We start from the raw sequence: 19,915 nt of genomic DNA, 5'->3' as shown, positions 1-19,915 counted from the left end.
GTTATTATGTTGTTGCATTGGCAATGTCAGTGAATTTTCATACGTTAAAACTAAGATAATTTGGAAGAAACATTCAACAGAATCCCGTCTACATGATATTGGCCTTGGAATTCCCATTCACACACACAAGCACAATACAGTGTGCAGCGGCCAACACAACACGTATACAAAAAATAGACAAACTTTGAACTCCCTATCCTACGTGATGTTAATTTAGCGATGATCGGGAGGACCAGTGATGTGTCGATGGATTGAAGCTCGTAAACCAGACAGCGACGGCTTGCTGTACTGTACCCGCAGCAAGTCGGCGAGCTCAACGACAGGAAGGTCTTCAAAATATTGGTGGCGCATGCCCCCTGTATTCAAGCCTTGATGCTCAATAATGCAATACAGTATCGCGAATAATCTGTGGTAATGACGTCATAAAATTCGCTGGTATTGGCAATGCTATAATATAATATAATACTGAATAATGTATGGTACGTATGGATATACACACTTATAACAATGAAGTAAATGATTTTCACTGTGGAATTTACACGCGTATTTTAGGCGTTCATATGCATTTGATTGGTACTAATTTTTAAATTGAATCACTTTTAATCTCAATAAAAACAGGTTGTCAATTATCAACCATATTGTAATATATGTTGTGTTTTGTGTGACAAGCATGTGCCCATACACATAGTGCCAGTCTGATCTAACATTAAACACAAATATGCATACGATGTATCTGTTCTCTGCCATCTTTATGAATGGTGCTATCAGCGGGAATGTTTTTACCATGATATAATTCGAAATTACACCAATTGTGTAGAACACACAAGGTATGATTCTTATACTTTTCAATAGTCTGTTTGCAATTTCAATATCTGCATCCATAATTACATGCATTTCTTTAGTGTATGGGTCGAATTGGAATGCCTCCTTATACTGCCTATGAAACTTGCCCTCTATGTCCTTTGCAACGCACCGACAACGTTCCGGGGTGAATGTGACGTTCTGAAAATTCAATATTTTCTCAAGTCCTGCATCGGGTGTTGCGTCAGTTCTTTGTAGTATAATAATAGATTTTCCCCCGGAACTTAAGTAAAACTTAAGAGAAATTAAATCAATGAATAACGGTGTGAATGACAATGAAACGTGGACGAAATTGTGAAATTAATTTGAGTGTTATTAAACCTTCACGTCAGAGGTACCAAGTTCGGGGAATTCTCCACCTTTCTATCGAACAAAGACACACAGAGAATCTAATCGTGTCACATTTGGTCTCAGCCACGTTGTAACTCTGCCACGGCCGCCTCAAGACTCGGCCTTGTCGAGAGCTTGCCACAACTAACTGAGATCAGCTTTATTCACATTCCAACTGTTAGCCAATCATTACAGAGAAGTTTAAGAGCTCGAGGCGTGGCCTCCACACATATAACCAATCACGCAAAGTATTCAACACGCCATAATTAATTGACCCCGATGTCGGGACATAACTCTCATACTTATAGGCGTCTCGTTGACTTAACCAACTTCCATAGTCGACCATTATATCAGCCAGTTGTTCCAATCACTAATTCCCTAACATACGAATGAACCTGATCATGACAAGCTACGAGCAGGTGTGGATTATCCAGGGGTCATCAGTGAATGTCGCTATGACTACAAAAAGCGGCCTCACCGAAATACATGAAAATATAAATCATGACAAAATAATAAACTTAAAACACTTACTGTTATTAAAGCCCTCGGCATTTTGTTTTGCCATTATGCACTTTGTTTTGAATGTAAAAAACGATATGAGTGAGTCGTATGGATTTCCGATTAGTATTACTCCACTATCAAATGTTAGAGCGAACCCGTGACATTTATAAATTCGGGGTCGTCGTATTCGCCAATAAATTCTATAAAATATAATAATAAATATAGCTTCAAGTAGCGATTACCGGCTTTCGATGCAATGCCTGCATTAGCACAGAATTGCATTTATGCAACATAGTTATGACATTACACTTTCTAGGGTAATGGAGACATGTACTGTGATCAGTTTACTATATACTGTAGGCAAATTGATCACAATATATGTTGATCTAATCACAGCTTGGTGAACTGATCACACTATATGGCAAACAGGTCACAATTTTGCTAACAGGTGAGGAAAGGTACTGATATGGTAAACCATGACCAGTTCACACTATATTGGGACCAGTCTAACCGGCTTTCAAGTAAAGGGCCATAATACCATTGAATTTGAAAAAAAAAGTTTGAAAGATTTCATGTGTGCAATCTATATACATGTAGGTAACACGATGGTCTTATCCAATGCCTTCACTATAGCGTTATTTCCATGTCTCTAACTTCAATGGTGCTGTAGATATCATAGATATGCATATTTAATGAGTTGTATGACCAAAAATGGTCACTAAACATTTTAGCAATTTCTCTTGTCCAATGTCTTCAATATAGCATTGGTTTCCTGTTTGTATGTGCAATAGTGCTTGAGATATTCGAGACATGCATATTTAATCAGTTCATTGACCATATATGGTCATTGAACATGTTTGTAATTTCTTTTGTCCAATGCCTTCAATATAGCGTTGGTTCCATGTTTGTACATGCAATAGTGCTTGGATATTAGAGACATGCATATTTAATGAGTTCTATGACCATATATGGTCAACTCTAGCAATCAGTACATTTTTGTAGGCAGTCATGAAACTGTTACTCTCTACATGTATACTAAGTTTCATGTCATTCGGGCAGTAATTTTATGGCATATCTATTTTAGTGATTTTTTGACCATATGAGGATATGAGGAAAAAAATATGGCGGCAGAGGTCACATGTTCACTCAAGTTTTTTTTCATGAATATTGGTAAGCACATACCACAGGTGCTACATAAACAAATTTAGAGATCCTAGACCCTCAGAAAGTGGTGCAATCGAGCACTTCCGGGTTTTACTAAACCCAAGATGGCGGCCGAATGACGTCACATATCAAAATCGAAAAACTTTGACGTTTTAGAAAATTGCATATAGATTGTGTCTGTAAAGTTTCAGGTCAAGAGTTTTGAAAATTGTGAAAAACGGCAGAATAAGAATAATAATAAACATTACAATAACAAAAGGCTTTCGATGTTGACATAATGCTAAATATAATACAATTAACTTACAATAGCGACAAATACAAGTAAAATTATGTTATATGTGTAAGTTTTACATAATTGATTGAAACATTGCCATGTTTATTTGTGACAATTTAAAACATGTCAATGGCATTTATTGAATGTGATGATTTGTCATTTTATTTCCTGTGTGCTCTGATATAATAGCCCCACATGCATGATATAGAAAAGTTGGAACTCACCAGCTCTGTACAAACCAATAGCATTATAAAGAGATCCAGTATATATTGTTGTGACAAGTTCCAATAAATTACGGACCCATGTCTTCCCGGACCTGCCAATTGACAGTATAGTTTAGTGTACCTGTCTTGTATATTCAATTTCCTTCACTTGGCTAACGCTATTAAAAGGTTAGTGGTACCAATAAGTAACCACTGCGAACTCAAAGTTGCTACAGGATATACGTAAAATAAGACATCAGCTATTGGCTTTCAAACTATATTATGTTCAGCGGTAGATCATGAATATTCATTAAGTGATCGTTATGCAGCTTTGAATAAATCACCCACCATTCATGTTTTCAATATGCATTTCGGAACGTTCATTACTCGTACACACGCGTTCAGAATAATAAAATATCCAAGGCTGTTATAACATATTCCATGAGGGAAAAGAGTACATAGTTCTTTCCTCAGAATAACATTTGCTCAATGATATTGAAAGGACTCGTGTCTATGAAATCACCTTCGCGGTAACAACGACATAACCCCAGAAGCGACCGCGTACTCGGCCTGTATCTAATATTTGAACCCAGATGTAACACTGAACAAGTTGTATTGTGGTAACAAGAAGCCTCAATGGTTGGACTCGAACGCACAGTAGTCGAACTGACACACACGTTACCCATTCTTGAAATTATTCGTGCATTGCGTAGCAAAAGTTCGAATATTTTTATAGCATATTTCTTTTGATAAATGGAGGCATGGTTCCCTTCAGCCTTCTATAGCCTTCTATTGTTCTATATATAGCATGATTATTTGACCTCTAAAAGTCGCTGACTCACAGACAAAAACTAACTCTGGTATCACCTTGTCTACTGCTGTATACAGTACGTGTTTATGCAACCAATACCAACCATGGCGCTTCAACTTAGATACCGTGGAATTTGGCACGTTTTAGCGAGATTTACTTCTAGTACACTGGTACGTAACATATGCCAAACGATAAGGAAACCACAATAACGCCAATTGGTCAAGGGCAATATAATGTGTGAGGCGTCTAGACCATAATCGTAACCATTGTGACGCTCAGGGGATTCATTATTGTTGTTATAACCCGCCACCATCTGAATTGAATAACTTTATTTAAACTTTTGTTGAAATCAATTGACATTCCAACAGAGGTATACATTATAATGTAAAGATATGCCGTCATGAAACCTTCAGTTGTGATAGTGGTGATTTATAATATTGTATTTAAAAATACGATCAATTACAAGCGACGTCTGTTTTACACACATGGCTATTTATGCACTGTGTATGACGTCATGTATACCAATTTACAACAAAATCGGTTGTTGCGACAGCTATTTACAGGAAGTACAGAGTAGCTTGTTGCAGCAGCTATGTAATGACATGAATACTGATTTGTATTTACTGACAACAGAGTAGCTTGTTGCAGCAGCTATGTAATGACATGAATACTGATTTGTGTTTTCTGACAACAGAGTAGCTTGTTGCAGCAGCTATGTAATGGCATGAATACTGATGTGAGTTTTCTGACAACAGAGTGGCTTGTTGCAGCAGCTATGTAATGACATGAATACGGACTTGTGTATTTTGACAACAGAGTAGCTTGTTGCAGCAGCTATGTAATGACATGAATACTGATTTGTGTTTTCTGACAACAGAGTAGGTTGTTGCAGCAGCTATGTAATGACATAAATACAGATTTGTGTTTTTTGACAACAGAGTAGCTTGTTGCAGCAGCTATGTAATGACATGAATACTGATTTGTGTTTTCTGACAACAGAGTAGCTTGTTGCAGCAGCTATGTAATGACATGAATACTGATTTGTGTTTTCTGACAACAGAGTAGCTTGTTGCAGCAGCTATGTAATGACATGAATACTGATTTGTGTTTTCTGACAACAGAGTAGCTTGTTGCAGCAGCTATGTACTGACATGAATACTGATTTGTGTTTTCTGACAACAGAGTAGCTTGTTGCAGCAGCTATGTAATGACATGAATACTGATTTGTATTTACTGACAACAGAGTGGCTTGTTGCAGCAGCTATGTAATGACATGAATACGGATTTGTGTATTTTTACAACAGAGTAGCTTGTTGCAGCAGCTATGTAATGACATGAATACTGATTTGTGTTTTCTGACATCAGAGTAGCTTGTTGCAGCAGCTATGTACTGGCATGAATACTGATTTGTGTTTTCTGACAACAGAGTAGCCTGTTGCAGCAGCTATGTAATGACATGAATACTGATTTGTATTTACTGACAACAGAGTGGCTTGTTGCAGCAGCTATGTAATGACATGAATACGGATTTGTGTATTTTTACAACAGAGTAGCTTGTTGCAGCAGCTATGTAATGACATGAATACTGATTTGTGTTTTCTGACATCAGAGTAGCTTGTTGCAGCAGCTATGTAATGACATGAATACTGTATTGTGTTTTCTGTCAACATAGTAGCTTGTTGCAGCAGCTATGTGATGACATGAATACTTACTAGTGTTTACTGATAACAGAGTAACTTATTGCAGCAGGTATTTATTCACATGATTATTGATTTGTATTTGCTGGCAACAGAGTAGTATCTTGCAACAGCTATGTAATGACATGAATACAGCTTTGTATTTACTAACAACAGAGTAGCTTGTTGCGGCAGCTATGTAATGACATGAATACTGATTTGTATTTACTAACAACAGAATAGCTTGTTGCAGCAGCTATGTAATGACATGAATACTGATTTGTATTTACTAACAACAGAATAGCTTGTTGCAGCAGCTATGTAATGACATGAATACTGATTTGTGTTTTCTGACAACAGAGTAGCTTGTTGCAGCAGCTATGTAATGACATGAATACTGATTTGTGTTTTCTGACAACAGAGTAGCTTGTTGCAGCAGCTATGTAATGACATGAACACTGATTTGTGTTTTCTGACAACAGAGTAGCTTGTTGCAGCAGCTATGTAATGACATGAACACTGATTTGTATTTACTGACAACACAGTAGCTTGTTACAGCTGCTCTGTAATGACATGAATACTGATTTATATTTACTGACCACAGAATAACTTATTGCAGCAGCTATGTAATAACATGAACACTGATTTGTATTTAATGACAAGAGAGTAACTTATTGCAGCATCTATGTAATGACATGAACACTGATTTGTATTTACTGACAAGAGAGTAGCTTGTTGCAGCATCTATCTAATAACATGAACAGTGATTTATATTTACTGACAACAGAGTAACTTATTGCAGCAGCTATGTAATGACATGAATACTGATTTGTGTTTTCTGACAACAGAGTAACTTATTGCAGCAGGTATTTATTCACATGATTATTGATTTGTATATGCTGGCAACAGACTAGTATGTTGCAACAGCTATGTAATGTCATGAATACAGATTTGTGTTTACTAACAACAGAGTATATTGTTGCAGCAGCTATGTAATGACATGAATTCCGATTTGTATTTACTAACAGCAGAATAGCTTGTTACAGCAGCTATGTAATGACATGAATACTGATTTGTGTATTTTGACAACAGAGTAGCTTGTTGCAGCAGCTATGTAATTACATGAACACTGATTTGTATTTACTGACAACACAGTAGCTTGTTGCAGCATCTATGTAATAACATGAACACTGATTTATATTTACTGACAACAGAGTAACTTATTGCAGAAGCTATGTAATAACATGAACACTGATTTGTATTTACTGACAAGAGAGTAACTTATTGCAGGATCTATGTAATAACATGAACACTGATTTGTATTTACTGACAACAGAGTAACTCATTGCAGCAGCTATGTAATGACATGAATACTGATTTGTGTTTTCTGACAACAGAGTAACTTATTGCAGCAGCTATGTAATGACATGAATACTGATTTGTGTTTTTAGTATGATTATGAATATAATTTATAATCTGTGGTAATGCTCAATTATGACATGCATAGACCAAGCTGGCATCCCCCTTTCATATTTTGACACCTCCCATGCCACATTGTACTTCATGCAATATTTGCTCACATTTCGTCCTTCAGTCGGATTTACATTAAGTAACACCAGACTGTTCATTTGCTTATCTGTGCTCGCATCCTCTTCAAGCATCAGTTTGTTTTACCGCACCGTACGATACACATCGTCTCAGCAGACCTCCCACCCACCCATTCATGCAAAGGTCTCTCTATAACCACTTTCTATACCATTACCGATCTCACTCAAGTGTAACTCATGTTTATCTGCTCATGAACAACCTTAGCAATAAACAAGTAAGGGGGTTTCCACCACAGACCAAGCAGACTTTACACGGGTACCAACGCTGGCCATCCCCCTGGGGTTGTGAGTGTATCTGCAGGCTCCCGCCAGGGGGACGCCAGCCATGACGCCCGCCTGTACAGTCTCTGGTTGCAACCAGGTACCACGCGCTCAGCGTCATGATGCAATTCACAGGCGAGTCGCATCATGGAGCTGTTCGCTGCGACGCCTGCATCCGCAATTCGCTCCCCCTTCCACGTTTGCCAAAACCTTGTGTCTTGTGTCATTTATTGAATCATTAACTGACAACAGAGTAGATTGTTGCAGCAGCTATGTAATGACATGAATACTGATTTGTGTTTTCTGACAACAGAGTGGCTTGTTGCAGCAGCTATGTAATGACATGAACACTGATTTGTATTTACTGACAACAGAGTAGTATGTTGCAACAGCTATGTAATGACATGAACACTGAATTGTATTTACTGACAACAGAGTAGTATGTTGCAACAGCTATGTAATGGCATGAATACTGATTTGTGTTTTCTGACAACAGAGTAGCTTGTTGCATCAGCTATGTAATAACATGAATACTGATTTGTGTTTTCTGACAACAGAGTGGCTTGTTGCAGCAGCTATGTAATGTCATGAATACGGATTTGTGTTTTTTGACAACAGAGTAGCTTGTTGCAGCAGCTATGTAATGACATGAATACTGATTTGTGTTTTCTGACAACAGAGTACCTTGTTGCAGCAGCTATGTAATGACATGAATACTGATTTGTGTTTTCTGACAACAGAGTAGCTTGCTGCAGCTGCTATGTAATGACATGAATACTGATTTGTGTTTTCTGACAACACAGTAGCTTGTTACAGCTGCTCTGTAATGACATGAATACTGATTTATATTTACTGACCACAGAATAACTTATTGCAGCAGCTATGCAATGATTTGTATTTACTGACAACAGAGTAGCTTATTGCAGCAGCTATGTAATAACATGAACACTGATTTGTATTTACTGACAAGAGAGTAACTTATTGCAGCATCTATGTAATAACATGAACACTGATTTGTATTTACTGACAACAGAGTAACTTATTGCAGCAGCTATGTAATAACATGAACACTGATTTGTGTTTACTGACAACAGAGTAACTTATTGCAGCAGCTATGTAATGACATGAACACTGATTTGTATTTACTGACAACAGAGTAACTTATTGCAGCAGCTATGTAATGACATGAACACTGATTTGTATTTACTGACAACACAGTAGCTTGTTACAGCTGCTCTGTAATGACATGAATACTGATTTATATTTACTGACCACAGAATAACTTATTGCAGCAGCTATGCAATGATTTGTATTTACTGAAAACAGAGTAACTTATTGCAGCAGCTATGTAATAACATGAACACTGATTTGTGTTTACTGACAACAGAGTAACTTATTGCAGCAGCTATGTAATGACATGAACACTGATTTGTATTTACTGACAACAGAGTAACTTATTGCAGCAGCTATGTAATGACATGAATACTGATTTGTATTTACTGACATGAGAGTAGCTTGTTGCAGCATCTATCTAATAACATGAACATTGATTTGTATTTACTGACAACAGAGTAACTTATTGCAGCAGCTATGTAATGACATGAATACTGATTTGTGTTTTCTGACAACAGAGTAACTTATTGCAGCAGCTATGTAATGACATGAATACTGATTTGTGTTTTCTGACAACATGGTAGCTTGTTGCAGCAGCTATGTAATGACATGAACACTGATTTGTATTTACTGACAACACAGTAGTTTGTTACAGCTGCTCTGTAATGACATGAATACTGATTTATATTTACTGACCACAGAATAACTTATTGCAGCAGCTATGCAATGACATGAATACTGATTTGTGTTTTCCGACAACAGAGTACATTGTTGCAGCAGCTATGTAATGACATGAATACTGATTTGTGTTTTCTGACAACAGAGTGGATTGTTGCAGCAGCTATGTAATGACATGAATATTGATTTGTGTTTTCTGACAACAGAGTGGCTTGTTGCAGCAGCTATGTAATGGCATAAATACGGATATGTGTTTTCTGACAACAGAGTACCTTGTTGCAGCAGCTATGTAATGACATGAATACTGATTTGTGTTTTCTGACAACAGAGTAGCTTGCTGCAGCTGCTATGTAATGACATGAATACTGATTTGTGTTTTCTGACAACAGAGTAGCTTGTTGCAGCTGCTATGTAATGACATGAATACTGATTTGTGTTTTCTGTCAACATAGTAGCTTGTTGCAGCAGCTATGTGATGACATGAATACTTACTAGTGTTTACTGATAACAGAGTAACTTATTGCAGCAGGTATTTATTCACATGATTATTGATTTGTATTTGCTGGCAACAGAGTAGTATCTTGCAACAGCTATGTAATGACATGAATACAGCTTTGTATTTACTAACAACAGAGTAGCTTGTTGCGGCAGCTATGTAATGACATGAATACTGATTTGTATTTACTAACAACAGAATAGCTTGTTGCAGCAGCTATGTAATGACATGAATACTGATTTGTATTTACTAACAACAGAATAGCTTGTTGCAGCAGCTATGTAATGACATGAATACTGATTTGTGTTTTCTGACAACAGAGTAGCTTGTTGCAGCAGCTATGTAATGACATGAATACTGATTTGTGTTTTCTGACAACAGAGTAGCTTGTTGCAGCAGCTATGTAATGACATGAACACTGATTTGTGTTTTCTGACAACAGAGTAGCTTGTTGCAGCAGCTATGTAATGACATGAACACTGATTTGTATTTACTGACAACACAGTAGCTTGTTACAGCTGCTCTGTAATGACATGAATACTGATTTATATTTACTGACCACAGAATAACTTATTGCAGCAGCTATGTAATAACATGAACACTGATTTGTATTTAATGACAAGAGAGTAACTTATTGCAGCATCTATGTAATGACATGAACACTGATTTGTATTTACTGACAAGAGAGTAGCTTGTTGCAGCATCTATCTAATAACATGAACAGTGATTTATATTTACTGACAACAGAGTAACTTATTGCAGCAGCTATGTAATGACATGAATACTGATTTGTGTTTTCTGACAACAGAGTAACTTATTGCAGCAGGTATTTATTCACATGATTATTGATTTGTATATGCTGGCAACAGACTAGTATGTTGCAACAGCTATGTAATGTCATGAATACAGATTTGTGTTTACTAACAACAGAGTATATTGTTGCAGCAGCTATGTAATGACATGAATTCCGATTTGTATTTACTAACAGCAGAATAGCTTGTTACAGCAGCTATGTAATGACATGAATACTGATTTGTGTATTTTGACAACAGAGTAGCTTGTTGCAGCAGCTATGTAATTACATGAACACTGATTTGTATTTACTGACAACACAGTAGCTTGTTGCAGCATCTATGTAATAACATGAACACTGATTTATATTTACTGACAACAGAGTAACTTATTGCAGAAGCTATGTAATAACATGAACACTGATTTGTATTTACTGACAAGAGAGTAACTTATTGCAGGATCTATGTAATAACATGAACACTGATTTGTATTTACTGACAACAGAGTAACTCATTGCAGCAGCTATGTAATGACATGAATACTGATTTGTGTTTTCTGACAACAGAGTAACTTATTGCAGCAGCTATGTAATGACATGAATACTGATTTGTGTTTTTAGTATGATTATGAATATAATTTATAATCTGTGGTAATGCTCAATTATGACATGCATAGACCAAGCTGGCATCCCCCTTTCATATTTTGACACCTCCCATGCCACATTGTACTTCATGCAATATTTGCTCACATTTCGTCCTTCAGTCGGATTTACATTAAGTAACACCAGACTGTTCATTTGCTTATCTGTGCTCGCATCCTCTTCAAGCATCAGTTTGTTTTACCGCACCGTACGATACACATCGTCTCAGCAGACCTCCCACCCACCCATTCATGCAAAGGTCTCTCTATAACCACTTTCTATACCATTACCGATCTCACTCAAGTGTAACTCATGTTTATCTGCTCATGAACAACCTTAGCAATAAACAAGTAAGGGGGTTTCCACCACAGACCAAGCAGACTTTACACGGGTACCAACGCTGGCCATCCCCCTGGGGTTGTGAGTATATCTGCAGGCTCCCGCCAGGCGGACGCCAGCCATGACGCCCGCCTGTACAGTCTCTGGTTGCAACCAGGTACCACGCGCTCAGCGTCATGATGCAATTCACAGGCGAGTCGCATCATGGAGCTGTTCGCTGCGACGCCTGCATCCGCAATTCGCTCCCCCTTCCACGTTTGCCAAAACCTTGTGTCTTGTGTCATTTATTGAATCATTAACTGACAACAGAGTAGATTGTTGCAGCAGCTATGTAATGACATGAATACTGATTTGTGTTTTCTGACAACAGAGTGGCTTGTTGCAGCAGCTATGTAATGACATGAACACTGATTTGTATTTACTGACAACAGAGTAGTATGTTGCAACAGCTATGTAATGACATGAACACTGAATTGTATTTACTGACAACAGAGTAGTATGTTGCAACAGCTATGTAATGGCATGAATACTGATTTGTGTTTTCTGACAACAGAGTAGCTTGTTGCATCAGCTATGTAATAACATGAATACTGATTTGTGTTTTCTGACAACAGAGTGGCTTGTTGCAGCAGCTATGTAATGTCATGAATACGGATTTGTGTTTTTTGACAACAGAGTAGCTTGTTGCAGCAGCTATGTAATGACATGAATACTGATTTGTGTTTTCTGACAACAGAGTACCTTGTTGCAGCAGCTATGTAATGACATGAATACTGATTTGTGTTTTCTGACAACAGAGTAGCTTGCTGCAGCTGCTATGTAATGACATGAATACTGATTTGTGTTTTCTGACAACACAGTAGCTTGTTACAGCTGCTCTGTAATGACATGAATACTGATTTATATTTACTGACCACAGAATAACTTATTGCAGCAGCTATGCAATGATTTGTATTTACTGACAACAGAGTAGCTTATTGCAGCAGCTATGTAATAACATGAACACAGATTTGTATTTACTGACAAGAGAGTAACTTATTGCAGCATCTATGTAATAACATGAACACTGATTTGTATTTACTGACAACAGAGTAACTTATTGCAGCAGCTATGTAATAACATGAACACTGATTTGTGTTTACTGACAACAGAGTAACTTATTGCAGCAGCTATGTAATGACATGAACACTGATTTGTATTTACTGACAACAGAGTAACTTATTGCAGCAGCTATGTAATGACATGAACACTGATTTGTATTTACTGACAACACAGTAGCTTGTTACAGCTGCTCTGTAATGACATGAATACTGATTTATATTTACTGACCACAGAATAACTTATTGCAGCAGCTATGCAATGATTTGTATTTACTGAAAACAGAGTAACTTATTGCAGCAGCTATGTAATAACATGAACACTGATTTGTGTTTACTGACAACAGAGTAACTTATTGCAGCAGCTATGTAATGACATGAACACTGATTTGTATTTACTGACAACAGAGTAACTTATTGCAGCAGCTATGTAATGACATGAATACTGATTTGTATTTACTGACATGAGAGTAGCTTGTTGCAGCATCTATCTAATAACATGAACATTGATTTGTATTTACTGACAACAGAGTAACTTATTGCAGCAGCTATGTAATGACATGAATACTGATTTGTGTTTTCTGACAACAGAGTAACTTATTGCAGCAGCTATGTAATGACATGAATACTGATTTGTGTTTTCTGACAACAGGGTAGCTTGTTGCAGCAGCTATGTAATGACATGAACACTGATTTGTATTTACTGACAACACAGTAGTTTGTTACAGCTGCTCTGTAATGACATGAATACTGATTTATATTTACTGACCACAGAATAACTTATTGCAGCAGCTATGCAATGACATGAATACTGATTTGTGTTTTCCGACAACAGAGTACATTGTTGCAGCAGCTATGTAATGACATGAATACTGATTTGTGTTTTCTGACAACAGAGTGGATTGTTGCAGCAGCTATGTAATGACATGAATATTGATTTGTGTTTTCTGACAACAGAGTGGCTTGTTGCAGCAGCTATGTAATGGCATAAATACGGATATGTGTTTTCTGACAACAGAGTACCTTGTTGCAGCAGCTATGTAATGACATGAATACTGATTTGTGTTTTCTGACAACAGAGTAGCTTGCTGCAGCTGCTATGTAATGACATGAATACTGATTTGTGTTTTCTGACAACAGAGTAGCTTGTTGCAGCAGCTATGTAATGACATGAACACTGATTTGTGTTTTCTGACAACAGAGTAGCTGTTGCAGCAGCTATGTAATGACATGAACACTGATTTGTATTTACTGACAACACAGTAGCTTGTTACAGCTGCTCTGTAATGACATGAATACTGATTTATATTTACTGACCACAGAATAACTTATTGCAGCAGCTATGCAATGACATGAATACTGATTTGTGTTTTCCGACAACAGAGTACCTTGTTGCAGCAGCTATGTAATGACATGATTACTGATTTGTGTTTTCTGACAACAGAGTAGCTTTTTGCAGCAGCTATGTAATGACATGAATACTGATTTGTGTTTTCTGACAACAGAGTGGCTTGTTGCAGCAGCTATGTAATGACATGAATACTGATTTGTATTTTCTGACAACAGAGTGGCTTGTTGCAGCAGCTATGTAATGGCATAAATACGGATTTGTGTTTTCTGACAACAGAGTACCTTATTGCAGCAGCTATGTAATAACATGAACACTGATTTGTATTTACTGACAAGAGAGTAACTTATTGCAGCATCTATGTAATAACATGAACACTGATTTGTATTTACTGACAACAGAGTAACTTATTGCAGCAGCTATGTAATGACATGAATACGTATATGTGTTTACTGACAACAGATTAGCCTGTTCCAGCAGCTATGTAATGACATGAATACTGATTTGTGTTTTCCGACAACAGAGTAGCTTGTTGCAGCAGCTATGTAATGACATGAATACGGATTTGTGTTTTCTGACAACAGAGTACCTTGTTGCAGCAGCTATGTAATGACATGAATACTGATTTGTGTTTTCTGACAACAGAGTAGCTTGTTGCAGCAGCTATGTAATGACAGGAATACTGATTTGTGTTTTCTGACAACAGAGTAGCTTGTTGCAGCAGCTATGTAATGACATGAATACTGATTTGTGTTTTCTGACAACAGAGTAGCTTGTTGCAGCAGCTATGTAATGACATGAACACTGATTTGTATTTACTGACAACAGAGTAACTTATTTCAGCAGCTATGAAATAACATGAACACTGATTTGTATTTACTGACAAGAGAGTAACTTATTGCAGCATCTATGTAATAACATGAACACTGATTTGTATTTACTGACAACAGAGTAACTTATTGCAGCAGCTATGTAATGACATGAATACTGATTTGTGTTTTCTGACAACAGAGTAACTTCTTGCAGCAGCTATGTAATAACATGAACACTGATTTCTGTTTTCTGACAACAGAGTAGCTTTTTGCAGCATCTATGTAATAACATGAACACTGATTTGTATTTACTGACAACAGAGTAACTTATTGCAGCAGCTATGTAATAACATGAACACTGATTTGTATTTACTGACAATAGAGTAACTTATTGCAGCATCTATGTAATAACATGAACACTGATTTGTATTTACTGACAACAGAGTAACTTATTGCAGCAGCTATGTAATGACATGGATACTGATTTGTGTTTTCTGACAACAGAGTAACTTGTTGCAACAGCTATGTAATGACATGAACACTGATTTGTGTTTTCTGACAACAGAGTAGCTTGTTGCAGCAGCTATGTAATGACATGAATACGGATTTGTGTATTTTGACAACAGAGTAGCTTGTTGCAGCAGCTATGTAATGACATGAATACTGATTTGTGTTTTCTGACAACAGAGTAGCTTGTTGCAGCAGCTATGTAATGACATGAACACTGATTTGTGATTTCTGACAACAGAGTAGCTTGTTGCAGCAGCTATGTGATGACATGAATACTTATTAGTGTTTACTGATAACAGAGTAACTTATTGCAGCAGGTATTTATTCACATGATTATTGATTTGTATTTGCTGGCAACAGAGTATCATGTTGCAACAGCTATGTAATGACTTGAATACGGATTTGTGTTTTCTGACAACAGAGTAGCTTGTTGCAGGAGCTATGTAATTACGTGAATACTGATTTGTATTTACTGACAGCAGAGTAGAATGTTGCAGCATCTATGTAATGACATGAATACGGATATATGTTTACTGACAACAGAATAGCTTGTTGCAGCAGCTATGTAATGACATAAATACTGATTTGTGTTTTCTGACAACAGAGTACCTTGTTGCAGCAGCTATGTAATGACATGAATACTGATTTATGTTTTCTGACAACAGAGTAGCTTGTTGCAGCAGCTATGTAATGACATGAATACTGATTTGTGTTTTCTGACAACAGAGTACCTTGTTGCAGCAGCTATGTAATGACATGAATACGGATTTGTGTTTTCTGACAACAGAGTAGCTTGTAGCAGCAGCTATGTGATGACATGAACACTGATTTGTGTTTTCTGACAACAGAGTAACTTATTGCAGCAGCTATGTAATGACATGAATACTGATTAGTGTTTTCTGACAACAGATTAACTTATCGCAGCAGGTATGTAATGACATGAATACTGATTTGTGTTTTCTGACAACAGTGTAGCTTGTTGCAGCAGCTATGTAATGACCTGAATACGGATTTGTGTTTTCTGACAACAGAGTAGCTTGTTGCAGCAGCTATGTAATGACATGAATACTGATTTGTGTTTTCTGACAACAGAGTAGCTTGTTGCAGGAGCTATGTGATTACGTGAATACTGATTTGTATTAACTGACAACAGAGTAGAATGTTGCAGCTTATAATGACATGAATACGGATATGTGTTTACTGACCACAGAATAGCTTGTTGCAGCAGCTATGTAATGACATGAATACTGATTTGTGTTTTCTGACAACAGAGTAGCTTGTTGCAGCAGCTATGTAATGACATGAATACTGATTTGTGTTTTCTGACAACAGAGTAGCTTGTTGCAGCAGCTATGTAATGACATGAACACTGATTTGTATTTACTGACAACAGAGTAACTTATTGCAGCAGCTATGAAATAACATGAACACTGATTTGTATTTACTGACAAGAGAGTAACTTATTGCAGCATCTATGTAATAACATGAACACTAATTTGTATTTACTGACAACAGAGTAACTTATTGCAGCAGCTATGTAATGACATGAATACTGATTTGTGTTTTCTGACAACAGAGTAACTTCTTGCAGCAGCTATGTAATAACATGAACACTGATTTCTGTTTTCTGACAACAGAGTAGCTTTTTGCAGCATCTATGTAATAACATGAACACTGATTTGTATTTACTGACAACAGAGTAACTTATTGCAGCAGCTATGTAATAACATGAACACTGATTTGTATTTACTGACAATAGAGTAACTTATTGCAGCATCTATGTAATAACATGAACACTGATTTGTATTTACTGACAACAGAGTAACTTATTGCAGCAGCTATGTAATGACATGGATACTGATTTGTGTTTTCTGACAACAGAGTAACTTGTTGCAGCAACTATGTAATGACATGAACACTGATTTGTGTTTTCTGACAACAGAGTAGCTTGTTGCAGCAGCTATGTAACGACATGAATACGGATTTGTGTATTTTGACAACAGAGTAGCTTGTTGCAGCAGCTATGCAATGACATGAATACTGATTTGTGTTTTCCGACAACAGAGTAGCTTGTTGCAGCAGCTATGTAATGACATGAACACTGATTTGTGTTTTCTGACAACAGAGTAGCTTGTTGCAGCAGCTATGTGATGACATGAATACTTATTAGTGTTTACTGATAACAGAGTAACTTATTGCAGCAGGTATTTATTCACATGATTATTGATTTGTATTTGCTGGCAACAGAGTATTATGTTGCAACAACTATGTAATGACATGAATACGGATTTGTGTTTTCTGACAACAGAGGAGCTTGTTGCAGGAGCTATGTAATTACGTGAATACTGATTTGTATTTACTGACAACAGAGTAGAATGTTGCAGCAGCTATGTAATGACATGAATACGGATATATGTTTACTGACAACAGAATAGCTTGTTGCAGCAGCTATGTAATGACATGAATACTGATTTGCGTTTTCTTACAACAGAGTACCTTGTTGCAGCAGCTATGTAATGACATGAATACTGTTTTGTGTTTTCTGACAACAGAGTAGCTTGTTGCAGCAGCTATGTAATGACATGAATACTGATTTGTGTTTTCTGACAACAGAGTACCTTGTTGCAGCAGCTATGTAATGACATGAATACGGATTTGTGTTTTCTGACAACAGAGTAGCTTGTAGTAGCAGCTATGTAATGACATGAACACTGATTTGTGTTTTCTGACAACAGAGTAGCTTGTTGCAGCAGCTATGTGATGACATGAATACTTATTAGTGTTTACTGATAACAGAGTAACTTATTGCAGCAGGTATTTATTCACATGATTATTGATTTGTATTTGCTGGCAACAGAGTATTATGTTGCAACAGCTATGTAATGACATGAATACGGATTTGTGTTTTCTGACAACAGAGTAGCTTGTTGCAGGAGCTATGTAATTACGTGAATACTGATTTGTATTTACTGACAACAGAGTAGAATGTTGCAGCATATAATGACATGAATACGGATATATGTTTACTGACAACGGAATAGCTTGTTGCAGCAGCTATGTAATGACATGAACACTGATTTGTATTTACTGACTACAGAGTAGTATGTTGCAACAGCTATGTAATGACATGAATACTGATTTGTGTTTTCTGACAACAGAGTAGCTTATTGCAGGAGCTATGTGATTACGTGAATACTGATTTGTATTAACTGACAACAGAGTAGAATGTTGCAGCTTATAATGACATGAATATGGATATGTGTTTACTGACCACAGAATAGCTTGTTGCAGCAGCTATGTAATGACATGAATACTGATTTGTGTTTTCTGACAACAGAGTAGCTTGTTGCAGCATCTATGTAATAACATGAACACTGATTTGTATTTACTGACAAGAGAGTAACTTATTGCAGCATCTATGTAATAACATGAACACTGATTTGTATTTACTGACAACAGAGTAACTTATTGCAGCAGTTATGTAATGACATGCATACTGATTTGTGTTTTCTGACAACAGAGTAACTTATTGCAGCAGTTATGTAATGACATGCATACTGATTTGTATTTACTGACAACATAGTAACTTGTTGCAGCATCTATGTAATAACATGGACACTGATTTGTCTTTTCTGACAACAGAATAGCTTGTTGCAGCATCTATGTAATAACATGAACACTGATTTGTATTTACTGACAAGAGAGTAACTTATTGCAGCATCTATGTAATAACATGAACACTGATTTGTGTTTTCTGACAACAGAGTAACTTATTGCAGCAGCCATATAATGACATGAATACTGATTTGTGTTTTCTGACAACAGAGTAACTTATTGCAGCAGCTATCTAATGACATGAATACTGATTTGTGTTTTCTGACAACAGAGTAACTTATTGCAGCAGCCATGTAATGACATGAATACTGATTTGTGTTTTCTGACAACAGAGTAGCTTGTTGCAGCAGCTATGTAATGACATGAGCACTGATTTGTATTTACTGACAACAGAGTAGTATGTTGCAACAGCTATGTAATGACATGAACGCTGAATTGTATTTACTGACAACAGAGTATTATGTTGCAACAGCTATGTAATGACATGAATACGGATTTGTGTTTTCTGACAACAGAGGAGCTTGTTGCAGGAGCTATGTAATTACGTGAATACTGATTTGTATTTACTGACAACAGAGTAAAATGTTGCAGCAGCTATGTAATGACATGAATACGGATATATGTTTACTGACAACAGAATAGCTTGTTGCAGCAGCTATGTAATGACATGAATACTGATTTGCGTTTTCTGACAACAGAGTACCTTGTTGCAGCAGCTATGTAATGACATGAATACTGTTTTGTGTTTTCTGACAACAGAGTAGCTTGTTGCAGCAGCTATGTAATG

General features: G+C 36.7%; 1 protein-coding gene across 1 annotated transcript in view; it reads left to right on the top strand.

The window, feature by feature from the left end:
• The first annotated feature begins 4,171 nt into the window (after nt 1-4,171).
• The window catches only part of LOC146739120 (uncharacterized), a 58,530-nt gene continuing 42,786 nt past the window's right edge, over nt 4,172-19,915 (top strand). Inside the window, exon 1 of the mRNA XM_085503800.1 lies at nt 4,172-4,314. Coding sequence (XP_085359926.1) covers nt 4,231-4,314 — 84 coding nt within the window. The 5' untranslated portion in view covers nt 4,172-4,230. The remainder of the gene's footprint in view (nt 4,315-19,915) is intronic.

Source organism: Saccoglossus kowalevskii, chromosome 9, assembly GCF_978046115.1.
Source record: "Saccoglossus kowalevskii chromosome 9, keSacKowa6.1, whole genome shotgun sequence".
NCBI classification, from domain to species: domain Eukaryota; kingdom Metazoa; phylum Hemichordata; class Enteropneusta; family Harrimaniidae; genus Saccoglossus; species Saccoglossus kowalevskii.
Note: the sequence above shows the minus strand (reverse complement) of the source record. Positions and strands in the feature narration are given on the sequence as shown.